The 19,728-nt window shown below is 34.5% G+C and overlaps 1 protein-coding gene across 1 annotated transcript in view; it reads left to right on the plus strand.

Annotated features, from left to right (window-relative positions):
- Nucleotides 1–19,728, plus strand: part of LOC129220418 (cadherin-like and PC-esterase domain-containing protein 1) — a 285,857-nt gene that overhangs the window by 43,773 nt on the left and 222,356 nt on the right. The window contains 2 exon segments of the mRNA XM_054854837.1: nt 2,679–2,797; nt 13,654–13,792. Coding sequence (XP_054710812.1) covers nt 2,774–2,797; nt 13,654–13,792 — 163 coding nt within the window. The 5' untranslated portion in view covers nt 2,679–2,773.

Raw genomic sequence — 19,728 nt, forward strand, 5'->3', positions numbered from 1 at the left:
CACGTTATGATAATCAAGAAGCGAATTACAATTGCGCTCTACGCTTGCTATCAACCATATCGTTGCCAATACACGTGAGTAAAGATGCGAATTAAATATTTCGGGCCGTGAATGGCAACACTGAATGGCATTTCATCATTTGTGATATCATCCGCAGAGGCGTTATACGATGAAAGAGCACCGATTTAATTATTTTTTAAAAATAATAAACTTAAAGAAATTATTTAAAAAATGGTCAGATTCTATGTTTTTAAGTATGCTCTTTCAGAAAAAAATACTTTTAAAATTTTGGAAGCGACCCCATTACGTTTTTTTTTTACTTGAATCTGAGATGCATAATTTCCACCTAGTTTTTTCTTAATAAAGTCATTTTATTCTGACATTATCTTCTAAAGCCTTATTAAAGACAGTTTGTCGATAATGGATCAAAATATTTCTCAACATCATTGTGTTGGTAACTTGATAAAAGATTAAAAGGATATCTTTTTCCCATTTCATCAAGAGATTGGCCTGATAATGTAACGTCAGGAACTGATCCGTGTTTATTGAGCAATCACAACTGCTTATTATTTTTACTTGACAGTAGTTGATATCTTTTAATTTTATTTTTCTATAATTATAATGAAACTCCTCTGGTGCACGGGCCTCCGCGAGTATGTCTCTTTTCCTGGATGTTGGCACCCATGTACCCCAGAATCGAATTAACTTAAGCTACCCTCTCTAATTTGCACAATCCTTTTTACGCGAAAGCAATACCCAACATCCAGCACATAACTCACAGCATTCCGCCCCTGGCATTTGAATTTTGACATCATAAATTCAAATTATGGTTTCTGTAAAAGCCATTAGTAGAAACAATACACCCTACAAGTTGGGTCCTATCGCAATTGGTGATTGCGAAAAACATAACTCGAGTTCAAAACCTCAAAATTCAAACTACAGTTGAACTCTGTTAATACGAAATGTCAAAAATCCACAAATTAGTTCGTAATAGCTGTTATTCGTAGCAACCGTAAGTGAGCGATACTGCGAAAAAATGAAGCAATGCTTATGCATATATTTTTAAATAAAGTAATACAAATACACACATGGTAATCTAACTGTCTGTACATTCAGAAAAATAATTAATTAATTTCTTATAAATTAATGATTTTGGAAAATATTGAAAAAAGAAAATGATTATCGACAATCGCGGAATAGGTTGTAATCTACATTGGAAAATGAACAGTTTCATCTCCGAGTAAAATTTGATTATCCACAGGTAAACATATGTACGGTCTTTATTTTCCATGCAAAATATATAATGTTTTCTTCTCGATACACATCACATCACACCCGAGGGTTATCACAGTAGTGATTTGCCCTGATTAGGGACCCTCGGGAAGTTGCAATCTTTTTTATTAAATTCAAAAGTAACAGGATAGAGAATTTAGAAAACAATAACAAAATACGGAGTACAAATAACGTAACACAGAATACAAATAACAGAATACAGAATTTTGAACATTTTAAAATTTTAACATAAAATATAAAATACAATAAATATAACATAAATAACAAGCTGTCAATACACTATGAAATGAATACCAGGAAAAAGGGCCTACGTGTTATTCTCGATACACAATAGGACTTCTGTTACCTAACAAAATGATGAATGATTTCAACAAAAGAAAATTTACAATATTCAACCACGAACGTTTTAAGTAAAGAGATCAGAAATGTTTGTTAGTTTTAGCCGATACTTTCCATTTAATGTCCGTATTTCACGTGAAATTTTTAATGTTATTAGATAGCAAACTAAACTTAACGAACAAAATGTTCCTTTTAGCCATGATTCCGTATTACACGTGATCGTATTAAGAGAGTTTAACTTTTTTTTTTTTTTCAAATTATTATTTTTCATCTTTGCTATTTCTTTCCCTAACAACTTGAAAGAACTGAATTATTGTTTAATGCCTGGTTAAAAAATAATCTGCTCACACTATTACACTATGTTTTCAGTCAAGAACTTTGCTACCAGTTTTGTTTTTTGATATTAAAGACATCAAATAAGGATACGTTGAAGCGTTTAACATTAAGCTGAAAAAAAAATCCTAACTTTTTAAAAAGTTACATGATGTCTTGAAATGTTATCAAGAGCAGATATAGCTTCAAAAGCCAAGGTTATCAGTTCAGTTTTCTTCGGAACATGCTTAAAACATTTAAAAAAAATAACTCTTCATACGATTTGTGTAAATACAAACGTTTAAAGGCAAACAAAATTCGAAAGAAAAATAGACGTAAAAATAAGAGATGCGTTGTGAAAGTAACATTAAAATGCGTTGTGAAAGTAACATGCGTTGTGAAAAGTTAAAATACCGAAAAATTGTTCATAATATAATTCACTGTAAAATGTATACCTCGAAAAACCGAACCTATTGGCTAACAATAATTTGTTTCATGTTTGATGCTTCGCTTTTATTTTTCTCTTGCAAATAGAAGCAAATTCTTTTAAGTGTTCTTTTTTAATTTGAACGCAATTTTTTTGGACTAACTTGAATTATTATGTTCGTTATGCTTCATTGGGCATTTTCTCTGGTACCTCAGATTCGTTATTTGTTTATGAATTCTGAACTAAATTCTACTATAGTAGTTTTTTGCATATTCTATCTGACTTTATTTATTTGTTTATATTTTAGGTTTAAGTACCAGTTGCATCATTAGCAGTTGTCTTTCTTTTTTGGGGATGTACCAGGCGGACGTCCTCCCCATGTGACGGCTGCAGAAAGTGCTCATGAGAACTGTATCTCAACGCCTGGTAAGCAAGACTATCATTGTTCATTGGCATTTTATGTCATGTTTGCTGCACATTCATATTGTTTTTTAGCTTTGTTTTACACTTTTGATTACCAACACAACGTAACATTGTGCAGTTTTATAATATGTTTCGGCACATAATTTATACGAGAGTGCAGTGTGGGATCACTTGAGGTCATTCAGACCTCTTTGTCACGCAAATATTGTGTGATGACAAATTTAGAGACAGCATACAGCATTGCAAAATTGACTTTAAAAAAAAAGGATGCTTATGGGTGACTCTCCAAAATCTTAACAATATTATGTCAAAGTAGACTAACAGAAAAAAGTGTTAAACCCAGAAAGTGTTTTAATTTTTTTGATACTTATAAATAAATTATCTGATGTTATTCTACTGTTATTAAAACAATAACTCATTTAGTTCTTTCTACAAATTTTTTGAATAACCAGAAAGTCACACTTTTGGCGTGTCCCCATCCGTTTTTCAAATGGACTTAAAATTATTTAAAAATTTTATATCAACATTCCACAAATTCAATTAGTAGTACAAAATTAAGCATACTTCAAAGTGTAAAATATCATTCTTTAAATAAATTTAATTATTTTAATCATCAAGGTACATCGTTTTAAACTTTGTCCCCAGGTTTTCATGTCATTCTCCGAGTAAATTTGATTATCCACAGGTAAACAAGTGTACGGTCTTTATTTTCTATGCAAAATATATAATGTTTTCTTCTCGATACACATCACATCACACCCGAGGGTCCCTGTTCCTATCACAGTAGTGACTTGCCCTGATTAGGGGGCAATCCCCCTAAGAATGAGTTCAATTATTATAAACAAAAAAGGAATTTTTAATCTGTTGTACTATAAAACTGTTTATTATCACCATTTTGTTGGATTTCTTGAGTATTTTGTTAATATGATTTGTCTGCTGTTCTCATTAACATTTTGAAGTTCAAGAATAGGGTATGAAACATTTTCGCTGTCATTCTCCTGGACAATATTTCTGCTTTAAATATACGAAAAATTTAAACTCTAATCATAGTATGTGGTTGAATTAAGAGGTTAGAATAGAAAAATAACATTATTTACCTTAAATATAATTCTGGGCCGTCAGAGAAAGAATCGTCATACAGAAATCGTCATACTCCTGTCCTAAAAAGTGTCATACTCCTGTCGTAAAAAAAGTGTCCTACTCCCATGCCTAAAAAAATAATCCAAGTTTATCTTCATATTGGTAGGAAAAAATATTTTAGCACATCACCTAGAGGTCCACAAATCCGAAGACATGGTACCTCTCCACCTCAAAAATTTGAAGATAAAAGCTGGGGTATAAAGCTACAAATTATTTAAGTGAAACTATATTTGTAGGGCGGTAATTTTTGCAAAATGAAACTCGAGCTCTGTAAAATTCTGTGCAAATAAAAAAAAAATTAAATCGCTATATAAAAAAAAAAATTAAACTTATCTCACCTTTTTCGTATGATTATTGTTAAAGTGAATATCGTTATGCATGTAACCAGAATTAAGTTTGGCAATACCATTGCGTGCAAAAGAAAATTATCGGGTCTTTTTTTATTTTTTTCACATTGTGATCTCATACCGTTCAGTAGTATCATTTTGGCTTTAAAAACAAAAAGTATTATTATCATTTGTTTGTCATCATTATTAAAGAGAAAATTCTTATGAATATAATGAAAAATGAGTTTTTGAAACGTTTGCGTGCCGAGTATTTAATTTCATTTTTTCGTCTATATTCTGAACTTCTGTTTGGAAAGCCTCTTTCTGGAACGAAAGAAAAAGCAATTAATTACAAGTTTTGTGTCTCCGAAACGACAAACTGCACATTTTGCACTATTTTATTATTTTCATTGAAGTTTCTTCGATGCATAGATGCCACAACAAATTAACTAATTCACGAAAATCTTTCAAGTTGAAACGGAGGTGAAGCTTCGTCAAATCTCCAGCTGAAATGCACACGCGAAGTGGCGTGAGAATAATTCGCGGTGCTCGAAATTGGCAGTAGTGTCATTTATAATTTTGGTATCGTTTGGTGTATTTTGCCGAGCTGAAAATTTGTCATAGCAGAACAACGGCAATTGTACCGAAACGATTGTTGCCACTGGAACTTTGAAGTTTTGGTTACTAACATGCAATTAGTAACCTAATGCACGCAAACGATGTGCTATATTTCATTCTGTCTTTTGCTCTTCGAAACATATTTTAATATTTTAATCTTTCAATATTCTTGAAGACTATTCTTTAAGACAAGAGATAATATACACCCTTGTGCGAATTAGTGGAATCAAGTTGGGGATTTTTAATTTTCGAATTTTTTAGTTTGTTCAATCTTTGTTTATAACAGCTGTTTTGCCTACCAGTTGATCAGGCGCTATAACTTCAAGTTTTTTTTTTTTTTTTTTTTTTTGTCATAAATATTCTGATTTGTTTAAGTGTTACAAATTTCTACATTTTTTTGCTGTTTTTTCTCAATCCGTAAACTTTTTATCCTTCGGTTAGCAATGGATATTTCTCCACGGAAGAGGCAGGTCATTGTGACATTGAGTGAAAATCTGATTGCACAACAAAAAAAAAAGATTTGTGCTTTGCTAAAAACATGGTTTAGTGATCAAGAGTTCAAAGAAAAGGTCAAAACTCTAGTTGACTCTATGTCCAGTAGAATAAAAATGGTGCTGGACAAAAAGGGGGAGGGGGGCATACTAGGTGGTGATTTTGATTTTATAATTAAATGATGTAAATAAAGATGATTTTGTAATAAAATTAGGTTGAATTCATTAATTCGCACAAGGGTGTAATTTCTCCTGTTTATTTAGTATTTTAGTCTTTCGATGTTCTTTATACTATTCTGTCAGTCATGGGGGAATGTAGTTTCTCCTGTTGTTTTAGTGTTTTAATGTTCTTTAGAACTATTCTGTCAGGCATAGGAAAATATAGTTTCTTCTGTAGATTCAACAGTTTCAATTTTCGATGTTCTTCGGAACTATTCTGTCGGGCATGGCAGAATAGTTTCTTCTCTCGATTCAGTATTTTAGCCTTCTGATGTGTCTTGGGAGTATTCTGTCAGACATTTGGGGAATCTAGTTTCTTCTGCTGATATTTTAGTCTTTCAATGCTCTTTATACTATTCTGTCAAGCATGGGAGAATGTATAGTTGCTGCTGTTGATTTAGTATTTTAATCTTTCGATTTTCTACATACTATTCTGTCAGACATGGGGGAATAGTTCCAACTGTTCTTTTAGGATTTTAGTTTTCAGTGTCTTTCGGAACTAGTCTGACAGGTATGGTAGAATATAGTTTTTTCTCTTGATTTAGCATTTTTGATTTTTGATGTTCTTCAAGACTATACTGTCAGGTATGGTAGAATATAATTTCTTCTGTTGATTTAGTATTTTAGTATGTTGATGTTCTTCATACTATTCTGCTTGGTATGTCAGAATAGTTTCTTCGGTAAATTTAGTATTTTAGTCTTCCGCTATATTTCGGGATATTTCTGTCTGTAAATCCTCAGTTTTACTCGTACATGCAGAAGCGTATACAGGGGGAGAGTAATGGGGGTAATGACTAGAGCTGCGGAGTCGGAGTCGGACTGATTTTGAAGCAAAGGATTTGAAGTCAAATATTTAAAATTTCAAGATTCGGAGTAGGTCGTTTTCCCTCAAAGTCCGCAACGCTGACAGTGCTTGCAGAATCGAAGTCGGACTGATTTTATAGTAAAGTAGTCGGAGTCGGGGGCTCTAAAATTCTCGGAGTCAGAGTCGGTCATTTTTCCTCCAACGCCACAGCTCTGGTCATGACCCTCCACCTCTTAAACAGTAAGCAATATTATCCATCCGTATTGTGTTTAAATACTTAATAAAAAATATGTAGCGGACTGCAGTAATATCTTCAATTTATTAATTATTTTTAAGAGTAAATGCTTGAAATACTACTTCATTTCATTGCCATTGAAATGAATAAGTTAAGGTAAAATCTTACTAGATGCTTTATTCCTGGTCTATTTGAGATATTTCGTACCCAAAAGCCTTACATTCGTCTAATACCCATCCTCCCCCCTTTGAAATGGTAGTCTGTATCTAACCCTGCGTCCATCTAACTCTCATCATGCTGGGACGGATACTGGGCGAGGGTCCTGAGAGGTCATGACTCCCCCCCCCCTCTTCTCCTCTATCCCTTCCTAATCCGTTGACACTATTATACATCAACATTGTATTAAAACAATTTATAAATAAAATGTAAACAATTACAGTAATCTTTTTAATTTATTAAAAAGTTTTGAAAGTAAACATTTGAAATATTAGGTACTTTTTCGCATTGCTTATGAAATTAATAAATGAAGTGTTTTCCTTATCAGATACTGTCCAACCACGGATTGTATGGAATTTTCAAACGTCCAGATAAGACGAATCTATCTGAATGAGGTGAAAAAGTAAAAATTTAAGGCCGGTATTCCGCTTGTTTGAATGAGACGGTGCTTTTGCAAAAGCTGGCATCGCTAAAAAAAATAATAGATTCGTCCATTTCCGGCTGTAAAACGGATGTTTGGATGTCCATACAATCCGTGGTCAGACAGTAAATTATTCTTGACCGATTTGGTACTTTTGTTGACACCCCCGAACAGTTTCAAAAAATGTTCGCACCCAAAGCTGCATATTCATTTATAGGGGAGAAGAAGTGGCATTCCTCAGCATGAACTCCACCCCCCCCCCCCCCCACTAAAATGGCAATCTGCCCCTGCTCTCATCCAAGACATAAACGTACAAATTTCGCAGGAACTACCAAAATACGGACCCAACACAGCTCCAACGAAATTACTTTATACTACAAATTATGCTGCACGCGTGGAATAGAATATGGAATCCCCTTGTGTATTTCGTGCACAGAGGGTAATTGAATAAGAGAATGAATGCCTTTTACTTTAACGAATGGATATTAGTTCAATGAATGTTCGCCTGTTTCAACGCTGAGGCTGGTGATTGATGAAGGACTCGTATTTACTGGAAAGCGTTTGTCTCCCGACAAAATACATCTCATTGGAAACATATGATTCGATTGCTCTGAACAAAGGCGAAAACGGGTGACGGTTCGAGTAAATATACATTCTCATTAAATTAACATATCTGCCAATTATAATGTATTATGACCGGTCATATGTAATGAAAATAATTTCTTATTAATCGGTTGAAACTGGAAACAAAATTTTTATAGGAAGAGTTATTTCTTAGTAAAAACTACATGATTTTTTTTCATAAGCCCTTATAGTATTTAAAATTCGTTTGAAATTGAACCTCTTATTTACCCTTTTTAACCCCAAAAACTCTTCTTTTTTATAATTCGAGGTAATAGCAAAAAAAATATATAAACTATTTTTAGATTTCAAATTTTTTTAATTGATTTTTCACAAAGTGTGTTGTGACAGAGAGGGAGGGGGGTTGAGTATGATGAAAATAGTGTGATATCACTTAATCTCAAAATGAAAGGTTTGTTGATAATATTAATTCTGTGTTCCCCGAGTTAATCTGCGATGGCCTGCAAACAGCTTTATTAGAAAAACGTCTTTTGAAAAGGTATGCGTATACTGTTGATACGGACCTAATCGGACTAGATATTCGTGCTGACGATGTCTGTTATGAACTGGTGTGATAGTGTAACCGAACTGTATTTGTAAAGCAAGTTCGGAAGAGCATAAAAACAATACTTAATGAATAGTCCGTTACAATACGCTACGCCCTAATGCAATATTTTTGCTTTAAAAAATGTCACATTCATGATTTAATGTAAAGTGTTCTGAAAAGAGGAAAGTAAAATTGAAAATACCATGCATGTGTGATTAAGTTTGCAGTGCTTAAAATTATACGAGTTAGAAAATAATTTAAATTCTGAAACTAAAAAGAATAAATGCTTCAAGTGTAAGAACTAATATAGCATTTAAAAGCTTAATAATGTCCGCATGTGAAGGGGAAAACTGGATAAATGAACATTTAATGAACATTACATAAGTTGCACAAAATTTAAAAAATGAAAAACTGCAAGTTGTTAAAATTTGTTTTCTTTTAATGTTAATTATGTTTGAAATAAAGAATACCTAAAAGATTGTGAGGATTTATTTTTTAAATGTTCATTCTCCATTTATAAGAAAAAAATCAAATATGAATGTAATGTTTACTTTTGTAATACATTTTTTATTACAAATATTTACATTTATAGTTACAGATAATTCTAAACACAACCACATCACACATACTTTTTTATTCTAAATATTTAAATTCTTGATTTATTTTTCAATTTAATTTCACCAATCACGTTTCTACTGTAAATACTAATTCTAACCATAAGTTTCCTTTATCAAGTGACTTCTGAGCGAACCGATTTCATCATAGGAAATCTACACCACTTGTTTGTTGTTATCTTAAAAATTCTAAGATTTCTTCCCGAATAAAAGATCTGCTTTCTCTGTCATCTTGTTCTGACACAAACACAACATTACACTATTACACTTTGTTAACAATTTTCTTTCGATAATCCAAAACGGAATTTCTATTCTCGGACTAACGCTCGAACGTATTGACAACGGCAAATTAAATATCCGAAAACCGCGACTTCATCGTCTGTTGCGAATCGTTTTCAAAATTCCCAGCGCAAACCCTCAGCCGTCGTTTAATTTCCAAACAAATAAATTCTTCCTTTCATCGCCGCTATTCGTTTGCCATCCAAATGCACATCGAAATACCCTCGGAAAAGAAACCCCCTAACGAACGCTTACTGTCACAAAGGATTTCTCGTTCGAAAAATAAGAATTAGGTGGAACAAAACTTCCCCTTTTCGAACTAGCAGTTGCGCTGAAGAAGTACGAGATTGTCTGAAGACTGCAAATTAAATAAAAGCGAATTCGTGTGTTAAAAGTTCAGTAAGAGAAAAATTCTGCAGTTCTCGTCTTTAAACGGGCACTTTTCTCTGCTGTTTCCGCTATTGTGTTTATTCCTCGCAAAACTTTTTCGTTGCTTTAGTTCGAATCAAAGGAGTTTTTGTCTCAGAAAGTTTCGGGCGTCTAAACGATTTCAAAGAGTAAAACTAAAATGAAAGCTGTGTGTTATGGAAAATTTCTTTTGTAACTTAGAACTACTCTTAAGAAAAAGAGACAGTGTAAAATTGCATCCTGTTGCTCTTTATAATAGAAAAATCGGACGTTCTGTTCTACTTTTAAAAGGAGCAGAAACACCGATTTACTTTTCAACGAAGACTTTTTCTCCCTTTGTTCTTGTGTCATTGTTTGAAGTAAGAAAACTTTATAAAATACAAAATGAACTTTTCGCTTTATATTATTTTTAAGCATCAACATTTTAATGTACTGAATAGTAGACTGCATCTGGGCTCTGAAAATACATAGGGCCATTCCACGAAAAGTCAACCCTTTGTGTCGCACGTGAAGGTTCATATATTTCATTAAAATTAATCATTTTAAAGGGTAATGAAGACATTTTTTCTTAAGAAATCAACATAAGTTTGTAATTTGTTAAGCAGAAGAAATGTGTTCATTAACTTTTTAAAGTATTATTTTTAATGAAACATATGAGGCGTCATGTGCGGGATAAAATGACCGCTTTACGTGGAATGGCTCCATAACAGCCGAGTGAATAAACATTTGAGCCTGATATCATTTTCAAACATTTATATAATCGTTAAAATATGTAGCATTTGACACATGAACAATAAAGAACAACTTTTAACTGATGTAAGCAATTATTTCCAAAAAAACTGCGAGAACTTGTCCGGATCTCTACCAGGTGTTTTGTGTGTGTGTGTGTGTGTGTGTGTGTGTGTGTGTGTGTGTGTGTGTGTGTGTGTGGTGTGTGTGTTTAGGGGGGAAGGATGAAATGCAAAAATTACACAAACTAAGTGAATTAATGCCTACGACCATAGAGAAACGGAACATATTCTAACAGCTTCCATTTTGGAATTTCATACAAGGAAGTTCAACAGCTATTTCATCTGAAAAAAAAAAAAAAAAAAAACTTTTATTCATTTATTTTATTATAATTTTTTTTAAGAGATACGAGCTACTCGGGCTGCCTTCTGCCATAATGTTTAGAATTCGCAGTTTTTTTTACTCGAGCATTGAGGATTACGACTAGCCATAATTACCAAGCCGCCTAGTACCAAGTTTTAGATATTTTTAAGGCGCCAACACTTTGATGTCCTAAGAATTACTAAAAGATATGAGTAGAAGTAATATATTTACTCAAATAATTATATCATGAAGAAATGTATTTGAAAAACTTGTAACCGCAGCTTTACGAAAAAATATTTAAAAAATCACTTTATCTTGGATCATTTTTTGAATCTCTTGAATTTCTTTGTCTTAGATCCACTCAATCACTGTTAAAAAGCAACAAAAGGGAGGGATATTGCCTAAAAATATTTATTTTTAAAAACCTTCCCAGCTTTAAAGTAGGCAACAGAACCCGATTTCACCAAAGATTTCTGGAATACAATCATTTGCCTCACCAAATACTAACTGATCTGTGCAAATTAATTTGGGGAAAAATAATCTAAAATGTGAAAGGAAAATCTGGAAACATCATATTGCAATTAATTGAAACAAAACAGGCAATTCTTCTCACATGCACATGCATAATGAAAACATTTTAGTAAATCTTTAGCAAATAATCAGTTATTTACTGAGCGCGTGTGAAACGACGATAAAATATTTTACGAAAGGAGTAAATAAAGATGTTTCTTTGCTTAAGAATTGGAATTGATCTAGCGAAGACTTTTGTCTTTAGAACTTTGCATCATTTCAGCTCTTATTGAATATAACAATTGAGGTAAATGAAAAACAAATGCATTGCACCCTGTTTAAAATTAAGTTGAACAAAATCAACTTAAATCTTGAAGGAATGTAAACTGATTTACCTCAGATAGTAAATAAATAAGAAAATTCATTAACGACTGTGTTTATTTAATACGATTGGAAATGTTAAGCGTAAAAAAAAAAAACTTTTTATAAAACCTGTAAATAAAAGGTTGAATTATATTTTACCTGGTGTTGACCTTCACTGAAATTTATCTGTTAAAAAGCACCACGATAAACTGAAATGCAGGGGCGCCTCGATGGGAAGTCACCGTGACTTCCCAAAAACTTTCTTATTCAACACATTTTGTCTGACGATTCGGCGAAACTGTCATCATTCAGCAAAATGTGAATATCTATTCGGCAAAATTATCATCATTTGACAACATTTGCAGTTATTCTCGTCAAAATTATTATCATTCCGCGAAATTTGGAGTTACATTTGGCAAATTGAGAATTTCCGCCATCCCAAAAATTTGAGTTCGTGGCGCCCCTGCTGAAATGGATTGTCTTTCTAGTTCGCAACTGGTACTGGAGGGTTGGCCTCGGTGGCTGAATAGCCGCGTTCGCAACTTACATTTCCACCCGGTAAATCCCCGCTCTGGCTCCGCAAAAAAACCGATTGAAAAATTTCCCGTTTCCATGTAAAAAGAGTTTTCCCATTGTACCAGAGAAAGCGGTTTTTACCCAGCATCCTTAGCGGCTAGTAGACGAACTTGTTTCGCGTAATGCATTCCGGGTAGAAACACCGCTTTCACTCCAGAAGCTAGCGTGAGTCAAAAGATTCCACATAAAACACGCTAATAACCGGAATGCGGTGAAAAGCAGGTTTTTTCCGGGGTCGAAAGTGCCCATGGAAACGGCCCTAATGAGTCTCGTATGTGTTCCACTTGGATATAGGTCTTAAAATGTTTCCTATCTGAAAAAAAAAGTAATGCTAAGAGATCAAGACTTTTCACTCCAGGGTTCCCCGTACCTACCACTATTTGTGGTTCAACCAGTTGGATGGGTCCCTAAAGACAGCTCTGATTTTTTGATCCAGACCAGAAACCGAGCAATCCCTGGTATAGCATCCCCAGAAGTATTGTTTCATTTGGAAGACTTTGTGACCACGAGCACATTTACCGTCCCCCCCCCCCCCAGTCACCATTAATGAAGACGGTGGATCTTCAACTGGCTAGGATCCAACCCGGGCCCCCTCCGATCAAAAGTCCGATGCCTAGGAGATAAACAATAGCACATATTATTGATTGTGTAAAACCCATTGGGGAGGATCTTATTCAAGAAAACTTGTCGGTTATTGACTTTTTGAGGTTAATGATCTCATGAATTATGTGTATAGTTGGGGCAAACCTCACTTGGAAGCATTGTGAAGGCTACGCAGAGCCAAATCACAGCATTATGACGCTACCAGGTTAGGTTTGCTCAACGTATAGCAACCGCTAGTGCAGTAATTGAAAAAAAAATTGGGTGAACACAAAATTTTAATTGGGGCCGATGTCATGGGTGACTCTTTTTGTAGAGTCTGAAGAGTTCTAATAAGACCGAAACTGCCGTTTCTGGATGTAATTACCGGGCTGTCTGGAATACTGCATGTAGTTCTGCCTTAGCCCTGGCTTAAGAGCGGCAACTTACTGTCAAAAAAGGAAGTTTAGATTACTTAGCCAGCTTAAATTTCAAAACCAAACAGTTAATTTAGTGGAGAAAAGTGGTTCGAAATCAATAAAACCCAAAACCCTTAACTGCAAAAGATAATCCAGTTAAACTTGCATTATATTTTGCAATAACGAGAGCCAAATATTTCGACAACGGCGTTCTTCCCAAGTTTTGGCTACACTAAACTTTCTAACCGTTTGAACCAAGTTTTGATTAGAGCGTATTACTAGTCAATTCAGGAAATGCAACAACAGATTTTTTGCAGTAATAATTTGAAGAATTATTCATGACCAGTTGGTTTAATCTCACATTCTCTTGGTGTTTGCAGAGAGCCCTCAAGAGTCGCCTGTCCATGAGGCTCCGCTGTCGCTCCGGCCGAGACCTGCTGCTCCTGGTGGCCCTCTTCACCTGCCTCACCTGTTACCTCAGCTACGTAGGCTCCTTCCTGCAGAGCTCGATCCCTACAGGTACCAATTTGCTTTTCTTTTTTTTTTTTTTGCCATTAACTCCGAGAGCAGGATTTTTTTACCAACCTCCGATGGGTCATACTGCCATGGGCAGATAGATGGCAGTGTCTGCAGAAAGGAGTTTTTGAGATATTTGAAGAAACGCGTTTTGGATTCAATACTGATGATAGGAAAATGTTGGAATTAGACTTTTTTTTTTTTTTACATTTTTTTTCAATTGAAAACCAAATAAGCAAACTTGTAAAATAAAGCTAGCGTACAATGGATGACAAAAATGTAAAAATTCGAAAATTAAAATTTGGCAGTAACTACGCTTTTTCTGTCTATGGTAGTGTACAGAAAAAACAGTTGACAACAAATAAAATAATTTTATCATCTGAAGTAACCTACAGTAAAGGCTACTTCTCTTTACAATCACATTTCAGATTGCGGCATTTGTTATATTTGTGAACAGGCTTTGAAATGCCATTTTCATAAAACGTAGCCGCCGCCAACACCAGTTTGAAGCGAATTGTGTCGATTTCTTTGAGCTCCTGGTGATTTTGGGAGCGTTGTCTTTCAAGCCACTTCTTTCATCGACAATTAACTTGTGATGAACCTTCGGTTTTCCTTAACCACTTGGTAAACTTCCTGAAGAAAGTTGTCTAAGCGACAAACATGCGCCCTTGATCTTCTTCATATTGCACTTATGTTCAGCCATCTTCAAACTTCGATGCCATTCAGAAACACACATAGTGCTGTTTTTATACGCTGGACTTATTCTTTGATGAAGTTTGGCTGCCCTATTCCCTTCTGACTGCAATAAAACGGATGACACTTCGCAATTCCAACGTGCGGGGGGGGGGGGGGGAGGCGAATAAGAGACCGTCTTGCTTGCGTGACTGCAGCGCAAAAAGAAATGGAGTAATGGACTCAGAAACAATACAGAGTTTAGAGGGTGAGATGTGTTTGTGCTAACTATGCACACTAGCCCCTGTTGCAAGTCTGGTCTGCATAGTGGGCGACTAGAGGTTGAAAAATAAAACAGCCCACATACTTATATTGAAATGAAAAAGCAATGCTTAACTCATTCAGCGTATACCACTAGTATACCAGCCACTGTCCTGGATTGCTTCTAAATTTTAAATGTAATCCCTGAAGGCAAAACACAACACAGCAAGGTTATATTGACGTCACGGAGTGTCACATTGCTCGCAAGTCATAAAATGACAGAATTAGGACGACTCGCAGGATCCGCGCTGTGACGCATTTGCGACACGTTTCCAGTGAGTCCACTGAAACTTCGCTTCAACAGTTAATTTGTGACCAGCGATATTTTGAAGAAGTCACTGCAACTTCACTTTGCAATGGTCACAGTCAACTGACATTCCAAAATTTCTGCAACCAGTTAATGACTTTTATATTGATAAATTTGTGAGCATCATGTAACGATACCCTTATGTAACCTTCACGCCACTTTCACGTAAGAGTTCCATTTTACTCACACTGTGCTAAAAGGGTCATTATGGCATACTGCTCATGCATCATCATCATCGGTACAGTAGCACACGTCTCGGCATGCTCTGGTGGATGTTTCTTTTGAGAGTCACAGAAGTCTACCCAACTTGCAAAAAATGCTGTATCCATCTAACTAAATTTCAGCACATTTTAGTCTTTGTTGCGTTTTCTAAGACAAACCCACCCATTTCAACACATCCCACTCTAACTTACTTTCAATGATTTTGCCATACTTTCCTTCGTTATTCAAAATTTGAGAAAATTTTTGCCTATCATTTATCTACGTAATTTTCATTTAATTTACATGCACATGATTCTGTAAAAAAATTTATTTTCGTTCCATAAAAGAGGCTAAATATAAGAAAGTTTTCGATGCAATGTCTCCAGTTGTTTTTTTTTTCTTCTTTTTTTCTTAATTTTTTTTTATTTCTATCTGGAATGATTTTTTCATTTTTAATTTTGACTCTCTATTCCCTCACACTAAAGAAGTATAAAATCATAAAAACGTTTCAAATTTTAGAAAAATCTACAATCTATGCAATCCTTGCATATATAAAAAAAAACTTTTAAACACCTTTTGCTTTTTTATGCTCATTAGAGGGAAATTGCTTTTTACAGAACTTGCATTTCAGTAAAATTTGCGAAGCCGAAACACTCCTTCACCACTTAATTCGTAGAAAATTTGAATCCGAGTTTCACACTTGGCTCTCATTTTCATAACCTGAATATTTTGGAATAGTTTGAGCATTGCAGACCTAATTACTGAATTGAAAATATTCCGAAGTGTATCAGTTTCCCCCGACAGGTGTTTCAAATCACACCATTATCTCTTCGCTTCCGATTAGCGTAGCCTCTAATAACATTCCCTTTTCTCACTCGACTCATATATATCTTTACGAATGTATTTGATATTTTCTCAAGCAAAATATCTGTTCTTTAAATAGGAATTTAGGGCATGGAATCAATAAATGTTATTGTTACAGACTGAAATTGAGTGTAAAACATATGCTATTTTGTGTAGTGAAGTTAAAAAAAATACGTCTGGGAATATTTCACTGAAGTTAAATTAAAATAAATTGATGATTTTTATTTGTGGAATACTTCTGATTCAAGTTTTCTTTTGAGAACTGGCAATGCAACGTCATTTTGTTTTTTGAACTTGAAAAGAAATGGTCGTAAATGGGTATAGCTGCTGTTTGAGTTTTTACCGTCCTTTCTACATCTTTTTCGTAGTCCGTTAAATTGTTAAATAAAGTAAAGAAAATTGAACATTTTCTTGATACGTAGAAGTTGAATATTTTAATATACAGAGTGTCCGAAAAGTCCTTGACACATTTTAAAAAATCATAGAAAACCAACAAATTGTCCTATGAATTTGCGGTTTGCACCATAACACTTCACAGGTTCAAGAGTTTTTATAACATCGAAAAAAAAAAGAAAAGGGGAAAAAAAGAAGAAGAAAAAAGGCATTTCGCAGCCAGGGTATCAGTATATGCTATGCTTGTAATTCTTCCTTTAGGTAACGATTTAAAAGTAACTTTTAAATCGTTTTTGTTGACATGGGAAAACGCAAAAAGGAATGAAAATTACTAAACGAAGAATTACAAGCACAGCATATACTGATACCCTGGCTGCGAAATGCCTTTTTTCTTTTTCTTTTTTCTCCCTTTTCTTTCTTTTTTTTCTTTTTTCTTTTTTGATGTCATACAAACTCTTGAACCTGTGAAGTATTATGGTGCAAACCGCAAATTCATACGACAATTTGTTGGTTTTCTATGAATATTTTAAATGTGTCACGGACTTTTCGCGGACACCCTGTATATTTAGCTCTCTCTTCTTTGCTATTTTACTTTATCGCCCGTCAAGCCCATTGTTTTGAATTTTTCCAGGAGAAAGGGGACGGAAAAAGGTGTGTTCTATCATGGGCACATAAAGGACAGTAACTGCAATTTTTTCATTTTTTCGCATGCAGAAATATTTTCTGTGAAATGCAGTCGATCTTTTCCACTATTATCATTAAGACCATGGAGGACGACTAGCCCTAAAAGCTATAGTTCAAACATGTATATTGACGTATGCTAACGTGGACACTGGGCAGGTTTAGGGCAGTAACTAAATTTTTCCTTTTCTTCCTTTCTGTCATTGCTTGTGCGTTAGCTTTATTATACAAGCTTGCTTATTTGGTTTCCACTGAAAGAAACTTCGAAAAAACATCTAATTCTAACATTTGCCTTTTGTTAGTATTGAATACAAAACACGTTATTTCAAGTATCTTGAAAAACTCATTTCTGCAGATACTATCGTTTACCTGTACACTGCAGTATACCAGCATACTTGATGCAAGTTTTATCAGAAAACAACAAAAACCACTCTCTTATGTGTAAAAACAGGAATTCCTCAAAGTCAGGGAGCAATTGACTCCCCCCCCCTTCCTCACCTCTTCCTAAATAATGCCGCTCCTGTACTGTCTTGAAGTTACATAAAACTAGCTGCATTGCCCGACTTTGCACGTTCTACCTGGAAAATAAAAGTTATGTCAAGTGACGCGTGTTCAACAATCATGCTTCAATTAGAGAAAAAATAATATTCAAAATTTCCCGTCAAAATAATCACTCTTAAAGAAAGAAAACAGCAAATGAAAAATTCCCGAATAAATTAAACGCAACCCTCCACAAATACAACTAAATTCCTTTAAAAAAAAGAAAGAAGATAAATCGCCAAATAATAATCAAAAGGGGAAATATTTACCTCGAAAAAAAATATTTAGTCACAGTCGAGAAAAAAAATTATGGCAACCTTCTGAATGGTTTTATTCACGCTAATTTCAAATAAGGTCACGCAAACGATATATTTCCGATATAAAAGTTCTGTTCCATTAGATTTAAGAATGCTTTAAAAAATTTCCCGGTGATTTTACAGCCTTGGTATATTTTGAAATTCAAAGGAATTAATTCAATTCCGTGAGTATTTTTCACGGGCTTTCGAATGGTGCCAAATTTGAACAGATCGGATAACTATTTCGGGTAGAAAGAGTCATTTAATGCTATTTTCGGACCTTAAAATTTAAATTTGAACGGTTCGATTTTTTTTCTTCTTTTTTTTTTGCTTTCTCTCACATACGGGATCCATTCGAACACAGATGTTAATGCGAATGCAAGTGTAACAAAGTTCTGACAGTGATTCTTCTAAAGTATTAAAAAAAACTCGCTCTAAATAAACACAACAATTGCATAAATATATACTTCTTGATCAAAAATACTTCTTTTTTTTTTTGAAAAATATTGAATCTTTGACTAACTAATGAGAAAACAAGCAATACTTCTCAAAGTTGTGATAAAGTTTTGTCGACAAATGGCGCGAAATATCCTTTTGAAAAGTGTATAGACTACAGAACGTGTAATCAAAATCCATAGATCGCTCGAAAACGAAATAATTTGACCAATTATTTCCATCTCTGACATTCATTCTAGACTTATTTCTCGAATACTCATTCGCACGGCTTATCAACACTCCACAACAGGCTAATCCGAAATAACCTTTAATTATTGACAGATCATCGCACAAATTCCGTCACCCTCTCTATTTCCCGAATTCAATTTGAATATTCATTGATTTTGTTTTCCGCCGAACACATCTCCCTCAATGAACTAATCTCGAGGTATAAGTCTAATTACCTAAAAGCACAGGACACCGTCTTTATCTCGTTAATCCTTGTGTCTGCAATACACCCGAATATCCATCCCGTCTGAACTTATCGCGCGAAGGCACCGTCCGACTTAATTAGAGAAAGAGCTCTTTGGCGCGATTTTGACTTTCAAATGGGAGATTCTCCGTGTCACTATGCTTTGACAATCGCTGGTGATATTTTAAGCACATCAGACGGAACCTGGTGTTCGTATGCAAATCGACTGTTTCGCACGCTTGTGTTGCCCGTTAATAAATGCTATGAAAACCTTGCTCCGATTGGCACATTGCACGTGTGGAAATTACTTCAGAAGTTTAATGGCGCTCTCTGAGAGAATGTGTGATTATGCTGTTTCGTGGAAATTTACTGAGCTGTGAAGTAAGTTTTGGAATAGTAAAGTTATTAGAGGTACCAGAAGGGAAAAGTTTTTTTTTTTTTTTTTTTGAAAATAAAAAAAAATAATTAAAAAAACTTAATTTGAATTCTGAAATTTTGAATTTATATTATGGTGTTTCGCAATTACGAGTTGCGACAAGACCCTACCCATTAGAGTTATTGTTTCTAGAAACGGCTCCTGTCCCCCCAAAACTGCCCCTCCTCCTGGGCGGTCACGTGTGTATAGTTGTGTCTGTGCGTAGACCTGTGTATACACTCGTAGGCGTGTGTGTATGTGTGTGTGTGTGTGTGTGTGTGTGAAGGCGTGTGTGAGTGTGCGAACGTGCGACACATGTGTAGGATATGACGCCACCGACCA

The sequence above is a fragment of the Uloborus diversus genome, chromosome 4 (genome assembly GCF_026930045.1).
Source record: "Uloborus diversus isolate 005 chromosome 4, Udiv.v.3.1, whole genome shotgun sequence".
Classification (NCBI taxonomy): Eukaryota; Metazoa; Arthropoda; class Arachnida; order Araneae; family Uloboridae; genus Uloborus; species Uloborus diversus.